The sequence below is a fragment of the Gracilinanus agilis genome, chromosome 3 (genome assembly GCF_016433145.1).
Source record: "Gracilinanus agilis isolate LMUSP501 chromosome 3, AgileGrace, whole genome shotgun sequence".
Lineage (NCBI taxonomy): Eukaryota > Metazoa > Chordata > Mammalia > Didelphimorphia > Didelphidae > Gracilinanus > Gracilinanus agilis.
In genome coordinates this window covers 100682883-100702835 of record NC_058132.1, presented here as the reverse complement: position 1 = coordinate 100702835, position 19953 = coordinate 100682883, and the positions used below count along the sequence as shown (strand labels likewise).

The window sequence follows — 19953 nt, the reverse complement described above, 5'->3', positions numbered from 1 at the left end:
AAATAGGGACTTGCCCAGGGGTACACAACTAGGAAGTATCCACTTATCTTTCAAAATACATTTTCTGAAATTTTAAGGCCTTTTATTATATATATTTGTATAAGTATATATGTATATGTACATGTGTATATTACATATGATATCACACACATATATATGCACAAATAGGACAATTTGACCATTTAAAGTTATATGTTTTAAAAAGTTTGAATTGACATTGAATAAACTTACTTAGCTGACCAAGCAAGCAGATATAATAAAGGCTAGGACATTTTTTTTTTGGTCTTTATTCCTTTTTTTTAATAGATGCAGCACAAGAGACAAGCATTGCTTTTTAAAACTTTAGTCATTATTCATTTAACCAATATTAATCAATCAGCAGTTCAGAAGAGCTGCATGACTTGCCCAAAGTCTCACAGGGAGAGCCCGTGGCACAGCTGGAGTTCAAACCCGTCTTCTGACACTTCCCGACGCACCACAAGGCCTCTTCATTTAGAGGTTGGCCGACCACTTGTCTTCCATGTTTTAGGGAATCCAACCTGGCAGAGTTCCAGCTTCAGAGAAAGGCTGGGCAAGGCTAGCCTCTTCAGTCGCTTCCAGTTCTGAGGTTCTGCTCCCTGTGGAGTCTTGTGCTCAGCACTGGTGGGGAGTGGAAGGAGGAACAGGGAGGAATACTGAGATGGCCAAGATGTGGTCCTTGCCCTTGAAAAGCTGGTCTAGTCAGCAGGCTTTAAATAAGTGCCCACTAGGGACCAGGAGTACAAAACAAAGCACAAAAGTCCCTGCCCCCAAGAAGCTCATTTGTAAAACTTTAAGGGAGGGCAGCGAGGTGGCTCAGTGGATAGAGAGCCAGCCAGGCTTGGAGATGGGAGATCCTGGATTCAAATATGACCTCAGATACTTCCTAGCTGTGTGACCCTGGGCAAGTCACTTAACCCCCATTGCCTAGCCCTTACTGCTCCTCTGCCTTGGAACTAATACTTAGTATTGATCCTAAGACAGAAGGTAAGGGCTTAAATAAATAACTTTAAGAGAGCTGCCCAGGGATTTAAGCAGAGAAATGTCCATATTGAGTTGCCAAGGAGAATTTTTCTCTAGCAAATACTTGGGTATCCAATAAAAGGCAAACCTGGAAAGGCCTATTTCAAAATTACTTTTCTCTATGAGCACTGAAAATGCAATGTCCTGAGATATGATCTGGGAGAGGCCTCAAGAGCTCATTTAGTACTGAACTAGAGCCCCTCTCGAGCATCCTTGATGGCAGCTCATTTCACATTAGGAGAAACATTCATCCGTGGCTATCGTTTTGCCTTCTGAGCCCAAGAAGAACACCTTAATTCCTCTTTCATACGACAAGCCTTAAAATATTTGCAGGCAGCAACCATGTTCCCTACGACTTCCCTTTTCTAGGCGAAATATCTTTGACTCCTCTTCATAGGCACGGTCACGTTCAAGTTTGCAATCAATAAAAGATAATCCAGTGTAGTTAATCTTCACAGCCTTCCTCTATATATTATATATTTATATATAATTAATCTGTTGCTTCACATAACTTAAATAGGGCACATAATTAATTTTTGAAGAGAAATGAGGCAGCAAGGATATATTCTATAGAGCTGATCTTTGAAGTCAGGAAGACAGGGGCTAGAAGTCCCATCACAACAACACGGACTAGCCGAGTGACCCTGGCAAAGTCACTTAACCTTTGATCTCCCCCCCGCCCCCAGCTCCAGGCAGCCCTCTTTAGACAGATGCTGATTTTATTGATGATTTATTTATTGCTCCTCCCAGGATCTCCTTACACCAATGGAAGCAGAAGTCTGGTAAAAGGAAAAAAGTGATTGAAAGAAGAGGTGCCCGCGGAGCTCATAATCCCAGGGAATGAGCAAATGGGCAAACTTAAGCAGGTGCCTTGGCAAACGGCCTCGCACAGATGCAGTCTATCCCGAACAGTTTGGGGTGTGTTGTGAGGCTGGGCAGGAGCCAGGCCCTGCCGCTGTTTTCTGATAGAAACCCTCCCGTCATCTCGCTGTCAAATGAAAGGGCTGCCCCGGGTGACCGACCTTACCAAAGTACAGATTTGTTGGCAGCAGCTTTTTCTGCAAACTCCAAGCAGCCCGTTATGGAGCTGCACGCAGTGATTCACGCAGCCGTGTCAGAAAGCCCGTTCGGGAAGGGATACGTTCCAGGGGACAGATGTTTTCAGAGGCGGCTTGGGTTCCAGCACCATAGTAGAGGCTGGAGACACAAAGAGGGGGAAAAGCCAGGCCTTGCCTCAGGGATAAGCTTATGGTCAACAGGGGAGAGGAGACCCAAGAAAGACACAAGGCAGTCATGGGGGGACAGTCCAAGAGTCCTCAGAAAAGCGGGGCGTGAGGAGTCGCGTCGAGCTGCGGCAAGGGGAGGAAGGAGTCGGGTCGAGATGAAGGAGGAAGAGCACAGAGTTGGCAGAGAGGACCAGAGGCGGCAACAGCCAGGTCAGGCAATCCAGTCTGACCGGACAGTGGTGTGAAGGGAGTAGAGGAAGATCTGAGGCCAAATTGTGTCAAGTTTCAACAGAATGAAGAATTTGTACTTTGTCCTCACCGTAAAATGGAGTCACATAAGGTTTTGGAGCAGGGGAGTGGGATGAGCAGACGTGAGATCAGCCTTGAACCTTGAAGCTGATCCAGCCCGACTGCCCTCCTTTTATAGAGGAAGAATCGAGGTCCAGAGGGGAGAAGCAAACTGCTCAGAGTCGCATAGTTAGCTGTCAGAATCAGGATTTGGACCCAGGTGCTCTGATTCCAAATCTAATGCCCTTTCTACTAAAACATGTTGCAAGGTTATTTTTTTGTTAAACCCTTACCTTCTGTCTTAGAATCAATACCAAGTATCCATTGCAAGATAGAAGAGTGTTATGGGCTAGGCCACTAGGGTTAAGTGACTTGTCCAGGGTCACATAGCTAGGAAGTGAGAGAGGCCACATTTGAACCCAGGACCTCCCGACTCCAGGCTTGACTTTCTATCCATTGTGCTACCTAGCTGCCCCAGGAAGGTTATTTTGTAAGATGGATCAGAGGTGGAGAAACCAGTCATACATGCTCTTCATCTTGGCAAGAGGAGACAAGGCCCTGGAATAGGTCCCGAGTGCGTGAGTGGAGAGAAGAGGCTGAATGCGAGAGAGCCTGTATAGAGAGTCGACAGGGCTTGTAACTGTGATGACTGTCACAGAGGTGCGTCAGTGGGCAAGAGCCTTCCTCAGTAGATATTTTCTTGTTCTTCAGTCTTCCGTGTGGAAATAGCTCAGTGGTAACCCCAAACTAACGAAACTACACCTGAGAGGGTTATGCCTTAAAGAGCCAATTCATCTATGAATGAAAATATCTCGGGAAAAAGTTTTGGAACTTTGCTCTAAACTTCCGTTTTCACTCATTGGAACCAATAAGCCCAAACGGACAAATGGAAGGGAGCTGGTGAGGAATTCCTTCTATTTATTTAAATTTTTTGTTTTATTTTTTAAACCCTTGTCTTCTGTCTTGTATTGACTCCAAGGCAGAAGAGTGGCAAGGGTTAGGCAATGGGGGTCAAGTGACTTGCCCAGGGTCACACAGCTGGGAAGTGTCTGAGGCCAGATTTGAACCCAGGACCTCCTGTCTCTAGGCCTGGCTCTCAATGTACTGAGCCACCCAGCTGTCCCCAATTCCTTCTATTTAAAAGGTGCGTGGGTTCAGAGTTAGAGCCACAGCAGGGCCGAGTCCCAGAGGATATGCCTTGCTCGAGGCTGCACAGGCAGTCAGTGAGGAGGTCGGGCCATAAATGCCCTTCACTAGAGTCCAAATCTAGTGTTCTTTCCACTGAGCTGTGCTGTTTCTGTAATTCCCAAGTATCACTAAAGCATTCTACCAGACCGTTGAAGGCTATGGCAGCGGAGAACAACTCCTGCAGGTCCTACTAAGGTGGAAAGGTTCTGGAGTCAGGACAGCGACAGATGATCTCTCATCTGAGAACTAGCCTTCTCGCAGGTGGAAAGCACTGGCCATCCAGGATAAACTCTACTGGCTGCCATCCCGCCTACAACCGTTTACTGAGGAAGCGAGAAGCCAGGATGGCGGAAGGGATACTAAGAGGTGTGATGAGGGTCTATTTAGAACACATGCACACCATCTCTTAGGTTTTTAAGTATCTCTGTCCATATACAGGGTCTTCTAATGGAAGATGACATCAGTGAAGGTGTTTAACAATCTTATGGCAAGTTTGTGGCTGAAGGGAACAGCTACTCAACTCTAGAACAGACATTTCTCCCAGCTGTCCTAGTCCCTCGATTGGAAGGTCTTAGTTATATGGCTTTAGAAGGCCCTTGATTGTACTCTCATTTTTCCTCCATCTCTCCCCTTCAATCCTTTCCATAGCTTAGCTTTTGTAAAAATAGTTAACTGTCATTTGAAATTGAAATTGAATGTAATGAGTCCTTTCCAGCAGCATTTTAATAAATATCATTCAAAAAAACAAGTCTTTACACAGGAGACCTCCATTTCACATTCATTTTTTAAAAAGTCTTAGTGATGGGAACTATAAGACAGCATCCCCAGAGAAATTTGACATTTGGAGAAAACAAGTGCAAATGGTATTCAGAGCATGAGGCAAATGAACTCGTGATGGCTTCACATCCATCTGGACTGCAATTTAACAGTATTAGTCTTTGAAAATCACTATGCATTTTTAGTATTTCTATTCATGTTATGCAGCCAAGGAAGGAAATGGCTGAACATCAAAACCATCAACATTATACCTGAAAGACAAAATAACATTTAAAAAATCAGAAAGGCTATAATCATTTAGTTTTGTATATTTAGGAACTATGTATGTTCATAAAAAATTCCCATGGCAAGACTTTATGGTACTTATAGCATTTATTTTGATTTTCCTTCAAAACAAAATTCCTAAAGCAATCCATCCCTATAGGAACCAAGATAATTCCAATAAAAAAGTACTGGGAAGAACTGTGAATCAGAGCCCCTGCTCCAAGTCTGACTTGCTGAACTGTCTCCATCTTTAAGAAGGCAATGATATTTGTCTATGCTGATCCCAGGGACTCCGCGAATTTAATAAGAATTTCTGAAAACACCTTGGGAGTTTTGTCTTGTAAAAATACACATGCTACAAGATGGTTCTAGGATTATTCTCTTCCACACACATTTATTTTTCCCTTTAAATATAACACTACACTATCTGACAGATATAGATGGAAAGTTTCCAACAAGTTCAGTGGAGAAGAGCCAACTCTCACAAGTAAATACTTCAAAAAAAAATAAACTTTAAAATTTTTTCAAACTTGAAAAAAAAACATCTTAGAATTGATACTAAGAATCACTTTCAAGGCAGAAGAGCAGTAAGGGGGTTAAGTGACTTGCCCAGGGTCACACAGCTAGGAAATATCTGAGGTGACATTTGAACCCAGGACCTCCCGTCTCCTGGTCTGGCCCTTTATCCACTGAACCCACCTAGCTGCCCCCTTTATTTTCTAGTTTTAAGAAGTATGTGTTAAATACAAATCAAACAATCATTCAGTGCTTATAGTGAGCACTGTGCTTGGTCTTAGGGGAGATGGAAACTTTAGAATCTCAAATATTAATAAATCCTCATTCATGGCAAGGGTTTTATGGTTAGAAAACATCAAGTTAATATGACAGAGAGCTTTTGGGGTTTGGTTTTAAGTTCAGCGATCACATTAGACAGAGCATTATGCTGTACTAACACACCCAAATAGAATTAGTTTGTAGGACACCAGTTTAGAAGGATTACTCTTTGCTAAAGCTGCAGCAATTAAGTTCTATGGTTCGGACAATATTCAGATGTTGTACCATCCAGGATGGCAGCAGACTATTCTACAGCTTGGGACTCCATAAAGAGTAGTCACTAATTTCCTCAGACTATTTCTGTTTTCTTGACGAGGCCACCACTAGGATGTAATCACTACATTTAAGAATCGCCTTTTATCAACTATCCCTCATTTTCAGCAAATGCTGTATGGCAAGCTTCCATGCTATGAAACCCGTAAATTAGGGATGAATCTGGTATACTTTCTGCTACTTCACATTTACAACATTCTGGGTGATAGATGAGCTTAGAGACCATCAGGCATGTAAAGCCAGGCCCTCTCCTTCACTTCTAATATCCCCTGAAACCACAGGCTTCAAGATGTTACCTTACAATGCACAAAAATGTTAAGTTACACTAGGAAGGCCCCTTTGATATGTTCTAATATTGAAGCTTGAGAGTCCAGTGGACTCTGCCATTGCCTTAAGCTCAAAGGATTCTTCCAGGCCAGCCAATAATAAAGTGGAGGCTTGCTTGATAATAGAATTCAAAGTAACAACATTTCCAGAAAATGCATGAAATAAGAAATGTGCTTACCTAAAGAAGGACCCAGGCAATACACAATGAAATAGTTGTAGAATAGAGTCTGAAAGCACTGGAAATGTAGTGAAAGGGCCAAAACTGGATTAAATACAGCTCCTGTTAGACTTCCTCCTGTAATACATTTTAAGCAAAATGACACTAAACTAGATTTTGTATCTTTCATCCTTTGGGAACTAAAAACAGATGCCAATTACTGATGTGATCATCTTGGATATTTAGCAAGTTACCTTAACAATTATATTCTCTCCAAAATTGTAAGAGAAACCAAAAGGACTTCATATTTGCTCCCCAAACCAAGAGTTGGATCTTAGAAATCACCTAATTTAAAACCAATAAGCACTCATTAGTCAGCTATCATCTGCCTGGTACTGTGTTAAGAACTGGAAATACAAAGACAAAAATGAAAGTTCCTGCCCTTAATTAAGGTGCTTACCTTCTGTCAGGAGAGACAACATGTATGTACTCTAATTTCTTTATTGTAAATAAGTAATGAAATGGAGACTCCTAAAGAGAGGCTTATAAGATCACAGAATTTCAGTAATTCAGAGCTCTTAAACAGATAAGGGCAGGTTAGGCCCAAATAGTTAAGTGACTTGGCCCAAGTGATAACGCCAGATTCAAATACTGGTCTTTGAATTCAAATCCAATTTTTGAGTTTTCTTTTTCTTCCCATTATCTTCCCAACATCTCTGTATGCACTGCTCCATCCCCCAAGGGGTCATGAAGTATTCAGCATACTTTCTCTTTCAGATCCTCTTTCTACTATAATTGGACATTTTGGAATCAGAAAATACTAGGGTACAGGATTATTACTACTTTAGTTCTTAGAAAATAATACTGGTGGATTTATCTATCTTACAGATTTTTAAAAATCATCTTAATAATACTATTTCTAAAGCTTTTTGTAGTGTGTTAACATGGCAAAAAAAACCCCTTTTTGTCACAAAGAAAAATAAATATCCTGTTAGCTATTAACCTGATTTTAACTCTAAGTAGGGTAAAGTCCAAATAACATTCTAAAGAAGATAAAAAGGGCACAATAGTTACTAGTTTAAAAATGCTAATATAATAATAGACTATATGATGGACCATAACTTTAATGAGAACAACAAAGGCATTATTGATGACCATTATGATAATTTATTATAATGACCACAGATTTGGAGGTCATGATTAGGCTACTCAGAGACAGTGAACAATGCTGCAGTTTCCACTGAGATCACTAGTGTTGCGAGGTGGAGGGGCACAGGCCACTGACCTAGCAATGAAACTCATCTGGCCATCTGGAAAACACACTTGGACAACAGAATGGCCAGGACAGTTCATCTGGAACCAGATTTCTTGCTCTAACTCTGCCATTCCTAGAACAGTACCCTTGACATTCATAAAGTCTAGACTTGGAAGGAAACTGAGCCCATCTGAGCCAATTCTTTCATTTTACAGATAAGGAAACTGAGGTTTAGAACATGACTTTCCCAAGGTTTCACAAGTAGTAAGCATCACAATACCATGTTTAGAAACCAGGTGGAGAGTGCAGAGTGACCTATATAACATTCCACTATTCCATTTCCAAACCTTTGATTAGCTAGCAGCTTGCAAGCATTTCTCAGTCTTATCAAGGTTTCTGAATCCTAAACCTAAAATTAGCCTACTTGGGATCTGCCTGATCATGGCAAACTGAAGGTGACTTCTAATTATGTCTACTTTTTCATTAAGTCGACTTTTTTTTAAGCCCTCACTTTCCATCTTAGAATCAATCCTATGTATTGGCTCCAAGGCAGAAGAGTGGTAAGGGTGGGCAATGGGGGTCAAGTAACTTGCCCAGGGTCACACAGCTGGGAAGTGTCTGAGGCCACATTTGAATCCAGGATCTCCTGACTCTAGGCCTGGCTCTCAATCCACTGAGCTACCCAGCTGCCCCCTCATTAAGTCAACTTAAGGGCTTTCACCAGGCAGTCCCCAAATGCCTCATTCTACTTATCCCAAATCATATTTTCCATTTCCCTTAGTCCTGTGACTTTTGTGCCCCTATCAGGAGAACTGGACAATCCATTGTAGGATGGCAATATATTAAAATACTGAATGACGAAGGCTCACTGGGAGACACTTCTTAGCAGAATGCTCATGTCAAAAGGCATGAATGTTCACCGAAGTGCCCACTTTCCATACCTCTATCAGATCAGTTCTAATTGTTCCTCTTATGGGGTGGAGATGCTCAGAACCAGGATGAACCCCAGGGTTCATTTAAATGTATAGCTACAGTGGAGTACAGTGCAGGGAAGCCCTAAGAAGAGAAGGGAACTCTTGATCCTATTAAGGTGTTTTTGGGGATTCTAGCACTGAGACAGGGGTAGTTCCAGATTATCCAGGCCAAACCAACCCCCAACTGCATCTTTCCAAAATTACTAAGAATGTCTACTAGGGGCCTCCTGATGACTGGGCAGAAAGTAAATGCCCAGGGCGTAAAAAACTGCAAGTGTGGTATGATTAGATCATCAGGGTGGCATAGTGAAAAAGACCTTGGACTTGGGTCTGAATATCAGCTCTGACATTCATTAGCTACATGATCTTTGAAACAAAGTTTCTGAGGAGTTCTTATCTGTTAACTGAGGATGATGATAACTCCTCAGATCTGTTGGGAGAAAAGTGCTTTGTAAACTCTAAAAATGTGAGCTGACATTACTATCATAGAATGGTTTTTCAGAACGTATCATACATAAAAATAAACACTAAGATAAAGCAAAAAATTCAAACACAAACCCTGATTTAAAAAAAAAAAAGGAATGTTCAGCAGCAGGCATTCTAGTTTGACAACGAAGTGAAAGAATAAACAATTGGATATCTCTGTGTTGAAAAAAGGGTAAGAGTTACTTAGTCCTTAAAATACTCTCCAGTTTCCGCTAACTGCTTTGATTTGGATTGTCAAAATAAATAAGGAGTTACTATCATTCTTTTAATAAAACTACATTTTACACTGTTGAATCTGCTTTTAAATAAAATAAGATTTTTATCTCCCACAGATAAATGTTAACATTCTAACTAAAGAAACTTTTTATTTTTTTAAAATCAGACTTTTTCAGCAATAAAAGCCAAAAATATGTTAGGCAAGGACTTCATTACCTCAAAGGCTTTCCTTGTTATACTATCAAAGTATTCAGAAGCCTTGCAGAGATCCCAAAAGTAACCTTGCAGCCCTTAAACATTTCCATTTCCCTTATCTAAAATGTGCCTTTGGACACTTTTAATAACCAAATTATAAGTAGCAATACCAGGCAATCTCCTTAGGAAGGATCAATATCCTATATTATCTATTTTTTAAAAATCCCCTGAAAATGAAATTTGTGAAATCCAATACATTATTACATCAAGCATCTCCTAGAAGCAAATCTTCATTAGAATTATATAAATTATGAAAAATTAAAATGAACATTTAAAAATAAATCACACAGTTTAGCTTTTAATATAAAAAGGAATTTTTATTAGCATTAGAAATATACACTTTTTACCTCATTCAAGACTAAACTGGCATTTAGTGTCAAAGTTATGACTTTTTAAATCCCCACACGATAGGCTACCCCTTTCCTTTTTTTAAAGAAATGAGAAAATTAGAACGTAGTCTTCTTAGCCACCCTTCTTCCTCTGTGTAATAAAGATAATATCTGCTATCAGTATAACTTCTTTGAAAAACATCACCTCTTCTGGGGAAGAGGGAGGAGAGAAAAAGAGGGAAAGAAAATAGATTGCAAAATGTCAGAAAATAATTTTAAATGTATTAACATGTAAAAAAAATTTTTAAATAATTAATGTAAAAAAACAAGAAAAAAAAAGGAAAAACATCACCTCTCCTAATTTGATGCCAAATATCATGGGACACCAGGCACTTTGCTCCATTCCTCGTGGTCTATCTCTCCTTTTTCTCATCTGTAACAGGATAACATTATCCCCTGCAATACCTAACTGAGATTGTGAGTAAAGCACTGTGTAAACTGTCAAGCATTACAGCAATGGAAGCACTTATTTTTTAAATGTTTTCTATCTGCTGGATAATTCAAGTCAGAATTCTAAAGCTGGAAGAGACCTTGGACAGCCTCTAGTCCAACCATCTGATTTTATAGATGGAAAAACTGAGCCTCAGGGAAGGAAATTCAGAGGCATTATGTATTAGCAAGACATTATATTATCTGTATTTAAGCTCTATATGCTTGAATTTTTAACCAAAAGGAAACATTTCCTACAATTAAGCTTATTTTCCCAAAAAAGGTTTTTAAAATTTCTTTTTTCTTTACGTCTTTATGTCTACCTCCTTCCAGTAAACCCTGCTTAGAGTATCAAGAAAAATCATAACTATCACACTGATGCAATTGGATTCATTTTTATTAAACTCCACAGGGTTAGATAATTGAATAATTAGGAACATTTGAGACATTTCATGTTAACTTTACTAGAAGGAAAAATCCAACTTGGGGCAGGGAAGAGAGAGAGACAGAGAGAGACAGAGAGAGAGAGAGAGAGAGAGAGAGAGAGAGAGAGAGAGAGAGAGAAGATTTTAAGAAGTCATATGCCAAACTGAAATTCAACGTAGATTAAAAACATAGAAAATTCCTACTCTTCAGGTTCAACAATTTAAACCTTTCAATGTAAATATAATAGCACAGATTAAAACAGAAGACATTTCTTCTGCATATTCAAAGAGTGGATATAAAATACAAATACATATGCAAATTGTATATGCTTGTAGATGTGTTATATGTGTTATATTGAATCTCTGGGAGCTAGATTCAATATAATAGATGTAAAGGTTTATATTTGAAAACCTGTTATTTAGAATATATCAAAATAACTGATTTGAGTTCAATAGAATACATTTGAAAAGAACCCATTAGAAGATAGATATAACCAACCTTTATGAACACTATTTTGAAAGGCAAATATAAATTCTACCTCTTCTATGAAGCCTCTCTTGACTGCTCTAGGCCTCCTAGATATCCCTGCTTGTCTGAACTTCTTTCAAACCGCATAGCATAATTCAGAATTTCTCTGAATTGTGTCATTATCTTCTTTTGCAATTAACTAGCTAGGTAGTACAGTAGATCACCCAACTTGGAATCAGAAGACTCATCTTCATGAGTTCAAATCTAGCCTCAGACACTTACCAGCAGTGTGATCCTGGGCAAGTCACTTAATATTGTTTGCCTCAGTTTTCTCATCTGTAAAATGAGCTGGAGAAGCAAATGGCAAACCACTCCAGTACCTTTACCAAGAAAATTCTAAGTGGGGTCATGAAGAGTCAGACACAACTGAACAACATTATTTCATAGTTAATAAAATCTCATCTTCCTAACTCAGCAAATGTCTAATGAGCACTTACTAAAATAACTCACTTATTTAATGTTTTAAGGTAGGTAAAGTGCTTTGCATAGCTATCTTATTTGAGTCTTAAAGCCCTTTTGGAGAGGACTTCCATCTTATATCTTTGGTGAAGGTTCAATAACTTGCCTCTGATTGTGTATAAATGTCAGAGGCAGGCTAGAATCTAGGTCTACCTGCCCCTAGCATCAACCCCTGGGCCACACTTCTCTCTCTTCTGTGTGCTAGGCTCATCTTTAAGAGATAAAACATGGCAGACAGAGGCAGTGAGATGGCTCAGTGGACTGAGAGCCAGGCCTAGAGATGGGAGGTCCTGGGTTCAGATCTGGCCTCAGACCCTTCTTAGGTGTGTGATCCTGGGCAAGTCTTAACCCCCATTGCCTAGCCTTTACCACTCTTCTGCCTTGGAACCAATACACAGTATTGATTCTAAGACAGAAGGTAAGGGTTTTAAAAAAAAGTTTTTCCTAGACATCCCATAAAGATGTCCAGCAGGCATCAGGAGAGGAGGACTGGACGTGTCGATCTAGAAGTCATCTTTGACATGGCTAGAAAGAAGGCCTTGAAGACAGGAAGAATTGAGTGCAAATCCAGTTTTGGACACAGTCTGGTCTGGGTAAAGCACTTAACCTCTTAGGGCTCTGGAGAACTCTCCAAGACTTCTAAATTTAAAAAAAGATGCTAACCTGCATCAGTGAAGGATGCTTCCTTCACCTGGAAAGAAGTTCTCTCTGCCAATGAAAGTTCAGGCATATCCTCCCTATCTCTGTACTGCAGAGACATGACAGCTGAATCAATAGGAACTGAGGAGATCACCAAGAATACGGGCCTATCTACAAATAGGTAGGTTTTTGTAGGGAATGAATAACACACGCTTTTGTTCTAATTTCCCCGAGAAAATCTTATGACAAAAACATTTTTCAAAAAAACCTTTGCAAAGATACTGGAAGTTCACATAGAACTTTCCTATCATGATTTAGACAGGTATCAAACTATTCTACTTGGAACTAAGAAACTCATAGGCTCAAATGTTAAAACCAAGATACTGTTCATCTTAAATTGTTGAAATCCTTAAAGCCTTGAATTAGAGCAAATAAGTACATATTCTTTTCAATCTATGGTCAGTCGGTTATGTATAAAGTAATACCAAGATGGGCTTGAAGGCAGAAGACCCAAATCTGTGTTTCTCTGGAGACATGTTTACTAGTGTGGTGACCATACCTAAGTCAATTCATCTTTCCAAATCCAAGCTCACTTTTACAAAGCAGGAAATATACAGAACTTGCATTACAAACCTCACAGGACAGTAAATGGTAAAGTGTAATTAAACTGGAAAAATTATTGCTTTTCTCTACTCACTGAATGAGATTTTTTTCAGCACAAAAAAACACATTCCCAGGCCTCTTGAGGTGGTCTTGAAAGAGGCATTGTTACTTTTAAATCTCAAATTATTATGCTTCATGGATCACAGAATAAAAAAGATGTAGAAGGCTAAAGGAAGCATGCATACTGATGAGATCACCAATTCATAGAAGGTTTGAAGAAGGGTATTATGTAGTGAATCATAGCTCTATTAAACTGGCAAACTAGTAATCCTGGCCACCTTTGGGATAAAAAGAACAGCAAAATGTTAAGGATTTTGATACTATGATTAGGGTACTATGAGCTAAGCAAAATACTAGTTGATTACACCAGCATACTAGTTCCAAAACATAAACCTACAGATATATTCTAGGGCAGGGCTGCAAGTCACCATTAATACTGTAAAAGCATGTCTCGTTATTCTTGGAGTACACTATATTTTCTAAACCATTCCCAGCTTTTGTTGCTCTCTCCTAACCCCACCCCCAAACCAAAAGAATGATCTATGTTAACTGGTTTACTGATTTTTGTAGAGTGAGGATAGAATTTATGAAATCATACTGTTCTTTTATACAATGGTAGATATGTTCAGCTCCCAACCACACCTTCTCATATGGTGTTCCATAATTTTTCCTAAGGGTAATGTGAATATAAAAGATTAAAAAAAAGGGTTTACTTCATTATCTATTGTCAACACTGTATTCATGGGAGTAAAAAGGTGACCCCATGTTCAACCCTCTTTTCTATAACACTGCACTGAGTTTGTGGGCCCAGGTGAGACTGCACTCAATCCATGATATCCTGCAAGGTGCTAAGGAAAGTGAAAACCATGCCACATGAGGCTCAGCTGCAGGGATTAAAGCCACTTCAAAGAAAGAAAAGAACTTAGGGGGGAAAAAGGGAAGAGAGGGAGTGTGTGTAAACAAATACATTAAAGCTGTCTTACAAGGAGCTCAAATGCTATCACATGGTCAAAAGAATAAACTTAGCTGATTGAGAAGAATTAGAAATTACAGAGACATGGATTTTAGTTCCATCTAATTAAGAAAACTTCCTGATAATAAGAGCTGCCTAAATGGGGCCTCTAAAACTTGTCAGTTCTTTATAAGTGGAAGTGTTCAAGCAGATGGGCAGTAGAAAGGAATTCCTATTCAGGAAGCAGTTGGACACGATGAACCTCTAAATTCCCTTCAAACTCAGAGATTTAATGATGCTGAATGAATTCCATGTAATTTCCACAGGAACCTTATGCAGAGGTGTAACTAGCAATTTTGGTGATTATTGCAAACAATCTAGATTGAGCCTTCAGATCAATTTTGTAATTATGTGCTAATAATACCATTAAGATAAATCCACTTGAATAGGAGGGGGAATTAGTTACTACAGTGACTTGCAGATGGTATATCCTGGTAGTTCTGTATTTTACCTATTCTAGTAACTGAGGGGAAGCGCGTCATGGTGGAAATATAACTGGCTCTGAAGAAGAAAGATGGTTAGCCTTAGGCACCTACAGGCTGTATGATCCTAGAGGAGTCATTTAATTTTCATCCTCCAGTAATTCTCTTAAATTAGAGAAAGGGTCTATTGACCTGCATTAATAAGAGTTTCCTCTTCTGAAAACCACAGGTCCAGGCCTAATCATTTTATTCTTGCTAATCAAGTGATAAGTTAAAGAATTTTATGACCTCTAAATTTCAGTGCTCTGGGACAAAGTCCTTTTTCCTAGTTATGCTTCTGGCTTTATGATGCAACAGAAAGAAAAATAAATAGACTCAAGATCACAACACCTAAATCTTGCCCCTGTTACTTTTACTAACTTTATGAAAAAAGCAAGCTCTTTTGCCCTGTAAAATTCATTTTCCTCTATAATGATGTGGCTAGACCAAATGACCTCCAGGGTTCCTTTCATCTATAGGTTTATTACTTCTCAGGGGAGAATTTAACTTCAAATTCATTACTCTAAAAGAAAGGAACAAAAGAAGAAATCATAACACCATGAGTATGTATAACTTGTATTACACTGCAATTATTCATTTAGATCTGGCCCCAAAGAGTGCAGACTGTTTCCTGTTCTCCAGTGGGTTGTACCTTCTATTCAAGACCTCTAATGTGTGAGGAAGGAAGGAAAGTTCTTTTCCTCCCTGCCCAAAATGTGCTGTTCCCAGAAGTTCCTTCAGCATGTTTCCTTAGTTTTAATCTTAAAGCTCCAAATTTTACCATCTCTCTATCTTAAAAAAATCTTTACTTGCTTACAAAATGAAGGTATTGTAGAGCAGTCTATAAATAATTGCACTGTCATAATTATTTTTGATAGAATTGATCTTATAAAAAGACCTTGGAAATGTTTCTTCTTTAGCTAAGACTAGAACTTTGAAACAATGGACTTGCCAATCCTACATGTTTGTTCTTTCCTAATTGACCACCTTTCCTCTCCATCCACAAAAGGAAACACTGAGGAGTAGATTGTGTAAATAGCCCTTCTAAGGAGGCCACACATACAACACAGCTTTAATGTTAAAGGAAAGTAAAGATCCTTTTCTGATCTGGAAAGAGCAATGAACTTGTCAAATTAAGGTCTCAACTCTATTACTTACTAACTGTGTGACCTTAGCTAAGTCTCCATCTCTATGAATCTCAGTGTTCTCATCTGTAGAGAAAAAAAACAGGACCCACCTCACAGGGTTTGGGGAAGGAAAGTGCTCTGTTAACAATACAATTCTACAGAAATGTGAGCAATTAACTATAACTTGGAAGTTACATAGGGTAACTCTTTAAATGGGCTTAGTAACAAAGTAGTTTCATTTTCTACTTCAACAAAGTTAAAACATAAAGAATTTTTTTTAAACCCTTACCCTGGCTCTCAATCCACTGAGCTACCTAGCTGCCCCCCATAAAGAATATCTTGAATGAATTTTAAAGAATGTGTTCAAATATAGATGGGTTAGAGGTACCCCTATCTCCACATGAAATGTGCTCAATTTCAAACAGGTATCATCCAATACTGTTCCTTAAATCTCTGCCTCACAGAAGATGGTCAACTACATTTGGGATTGGTGGAAACTGTATCATGAACAAATGGGCCAGTGTTGTTTCAAAGAAGTTACTTCTATTTGAGGTACCTTTAGATGACTTATAAATGAATTTTTAAATATCACAAGATATGTTGGAGGAGTATTTTAAAGTAACTATGCTTCTATAGGAAGTAAGTATTAGAAAAGACTAGAATTTTTAAGAGCTTTGTACAGAATTGATATTGAACAGATACTCTTTGGACCTTTTATCAATTTTTGGGTAGAAATGTGATTGTTATAAATTAAAAACTTCAAATGGAAGAGACCGTTTTGAAATAAGTAAATCCTGCTACCTCCTCAAGTGATTGGGTCTAGTCATTACCAATTAAAAACCCTCCATTTCCTCAGTTTGACCTTTAAAGCCCTTCACAACATGACTCCTTTCTATTTTTCCAGGATTCTTACACTTTTTTTAAACCTTTACCTTATGTTTCAGAATTGATATCAATTCCAAGGTAGAAGAGAGGTAAAGGCTAGGCAACTGGGATTAAGTGACTTGCTTAGGGTTATATGGCAACAAGAGGCCAAATTTGAATCTAGAACCTCCCCTCTCCACAGCTGGCTCTTAATCACTGAACCACCTAGTTGCCTTTCTTATGCTTTATACTCCTCCAAGTATTCTACTGTCCAAGGACCCTAATCTTCTGAACTTTTTCCATCAGCGGTCCCCAATGCCTGGAATGTTCTCCCTCCTCATCTCTGCAATCTGGTTCCCTGGCTTCCTTCAATACTCATCCTCAATCCCACTTTGGGCAAGAAGCTTTTCCCAATCTACATTCTCTCCTCCTAGTGTCTTCTTTCTGACCAAAGACCAAAAATATGATTGATGCTGCCTGCAGGTGGCTCACCCTAGACTTAGATTGCCTCTGTCTTGTATGTAGGTATCTATCTGCACTGTCTCTCCCATTGCACTTTGAGCTTCCCAAGAGCAGGAGTTCTGTTTTTATCTTTCTTTGTATCTTAAGCACTTGAAGCTGGCACAACATCAGCACTTCATAAATGCTTGTGGACTGACTGAGCAAAACATTTTCAGATTACTCTGAACCCAGCCAACTTCTCTGGAGCCAAAGAGAATAAACATGTCTGAATCTCCCTTCTACACAACAGCTCTTTCCATGTTTAAAGACAAATATGATTCTCCCAAGCCTTCATTTCTCCAAGCAACACATTCTAAAGTTTCTTACAGGACCCATTCATTCCTCCAGGTAACGGACCCTTTAACATCTTAGAGAATCTCAACTCTCATTTCCATCATCAGATTGTTGTCATTAAAAAAAAAAAAAGATCATTTTTGCTTGGTTATGCCCTAAAATGCACTCAAAGATAGAACTATATTATATACTATTATAGCCCTATCTCTTTAGAGAGATAAAATGTAAAAATTATTCTGGAATTGGCAGCCATTGTCCTATAATGGAAAAAAAAGGTTTTCGAAACAGAAAACCTGCCTGAGTCCATATCCCAGCCCAACTCCTTACAATCTTTTTAATAGGTCAAGTCATTTCCCTCCCCACCCCCAATCTGTTTCCTCTTCAGTAAAACTAGGGTGTTGTCCTGGATAATTTCAGTAGTTTCGTTACAGGTTCCAAACCTTATAATTCTATGGCTTGGATTAGATTTTACTCTGCCACTTTTGTAATTCACTTAGCCTCTCAGTCCGTAAAATGTGGTAAGAATTAATACTTAAGTTCCCTCCTTCACGGAGTTGCCCTATGTAAACTTCAGAAGCACTACAGAAATACAAGCTATTAAAAAAAAGTCCCACAACAAAAACAACTGGGAAATGGCTAGAACAGTGGTCATGGTGGTGCATTGATCATACGGTTTAAAGGGAATGGGAGTAGATGCCTAGTGAGCTGTGTGTGCTCTAGAAACGAACCTGCGAAGACCAAAAACGTGATGAGCGCTGCCTGCAAGTGGATGCGAAACTTGAGCCTGATCTCCTGGAAATGCATCATGGTACTGTGGAAGATGAAGGAGCATAACATCTCCACGAGGAATGCCTCGGGTAGAGCGATGTGGATGGGGTTGGTACACTTCAGAGCCCTCTCGGGATAGTGCCACTTCGAAATGCCCGGCTTCCAGATCCACATCATGAAAGTCCGGCTAAACCACGCGCCGAGCATCTGAGCAATTATCTTGAGAATGCCCATCCCTATGGGCATCTGTTCCAGCGCCAACTGCTCTAGGACCCCACACGGGTTGCTGACGGCGCCCACCAGCGTCAGGCCGTGAACCAGTGAGAGGAAGTAGATAATGGTCAAGGGCCAGCTGGGGTTGGACGGCCCCAGCTCGACCAGCACCTGAAGCTCGTGCGAGCAGCAGCACAGCTGGAAGGTGGCCAGCAACTCCGCCACGAAGATGCGGGTGATCGTGGAGAAGACACGCCTCCGGAACGTCACGCGCATCAAGCCGGTGAGCAGGACCACACCGAGAATCACCCCCAGGGAGATGCAGGAGTTTTGCCCCTCATTCCACATCGTCTGCAGGGTCAAGATCAGCTCTTTCAAGGAAAACCCTAATGTTTCGGGTTGATCCAACTCCGACCGCTCTGGGGCCGGAGTTGAGGCTAACTTCTCTTCCAGCTCGAAAGCTCCGAGGGGAATAAAGGACAAAAAAAGGGTGGGCTCCTCCTCTTCTCTCTTCCTCCTCCTCTTTCTCCTCCTCCTCTTCCTCCTCCTCCCCCTTCTTCTCGTCCTCCCCTCCCCGGCTCCCGGCTAGTCTAAGGGGCAGAGCCGGGGAGGGGAGGTAGCGGACTATGACGGCGACTCCGGAGAGGGAGGTTCCCAACGGTCAGTCTCACCCAGCCCGGGGAGAAACGCGTACACCTCACACTCGCCTCGGCTGCCTCGGACCTAACGAATGGTGCTGGGAACCTGGAGAGCGGATTGCAGGAGGAAGGAGAGGAACGCGCTCCGGGGGGGGGGCACCTCCACGCGTGCGCGACCCAGTCTCAGACCGCCCTCCTCTTCCCCGACCCCGGCTCCGAGCCACACGCCTCTCAGACCTTTGGGACAGCAGGTGGAAGTTTCCTTGGCGTAGGAAAGGGAGGGGGCGTGCACGCCGCCGCTAGGGCAGGGGGAGGGCCCACCGCACAGGCGTACGCTCGCGAGAGCGGGCACGCGCCGCCAAGAGCGGGCACGCACCTCCGCCGTTGCTAGGAGAGAGCATCGAGGACAGGAGTAGTTTCGTGGAGTCGCTCGGAGCGCCGGCGTGACAGTTGGCCAGGAGCAAAGAAAGCACTTACACTTCTCAACTGACTTTATTTCCTAGTTACCCACCCTCTTCCGTCAAGGGGACAAAACCTCACACCTTTTCTTACTTCAGCCTCCCGTGGTTGCACCATTTTCGTTGTGAACAAAGGTTCCGTTTCCTCGCAATGCAGTGGCCGTGACCCCTATCTGCGTGGAGGAGAGTCCCTGCCTGAAATTCTCCACACTCTCAATTATTCATTCACCCTAGTTTGTTCAGAGAGAATTTTCGAGAAAGCAAGGGGACATGAAAATTACCTTCAAGTATAGGGCAGGCACAGTATTCCAGAATTTTAATGTTGAAAAGGGACCATAGAGACCATCGAACCCAAACTATTTAATAATAGAGGACCTATGGGACACAAGTGGTCATCCGGACCCTGTTGCCTCAGCCCCATCAGACAAACAGTTACCCTTTGGGATAAGTACAAGTGTTAGTTAGCAAGTTTTCTCTATCACACCTTCTCTCTCTGCAACTTGCACTTGTGCTTAGGACAATT

General features: G+C 40.8%; 1 protein-coding gene across 1 annotated transcript; it reads right to left on the bottom strand.

Moving 5' to 3' along the window:
* Positions 1 to 4448: 4448 nt before the first annotated feature.
* Positions 4449 to 18827, bottom strand: AQP11 (aquaporin 11). The gene is made up of 3 exons (XM_044666001.1): positions 18082 to 18827; positions 6397 to 6513; positions 4449 to 4771 (listed from the first exon to the last, which is right to left on the bottom strand). The coding sequence occupies exons 1-3, from the start codon at positions 18680 to 18682 to the stop codon at positions 4692 to 4694; spliced, it is 798 nt and encodes a 265-aa protein (XP_044521936.1). The 5' UTR covers positions 18683 to 18827; the 3' UTR covers positions 4449 to 4691.
* Between the last annotated feature and the right edge of the window lie 1126 nt (positions 18828 to 19953).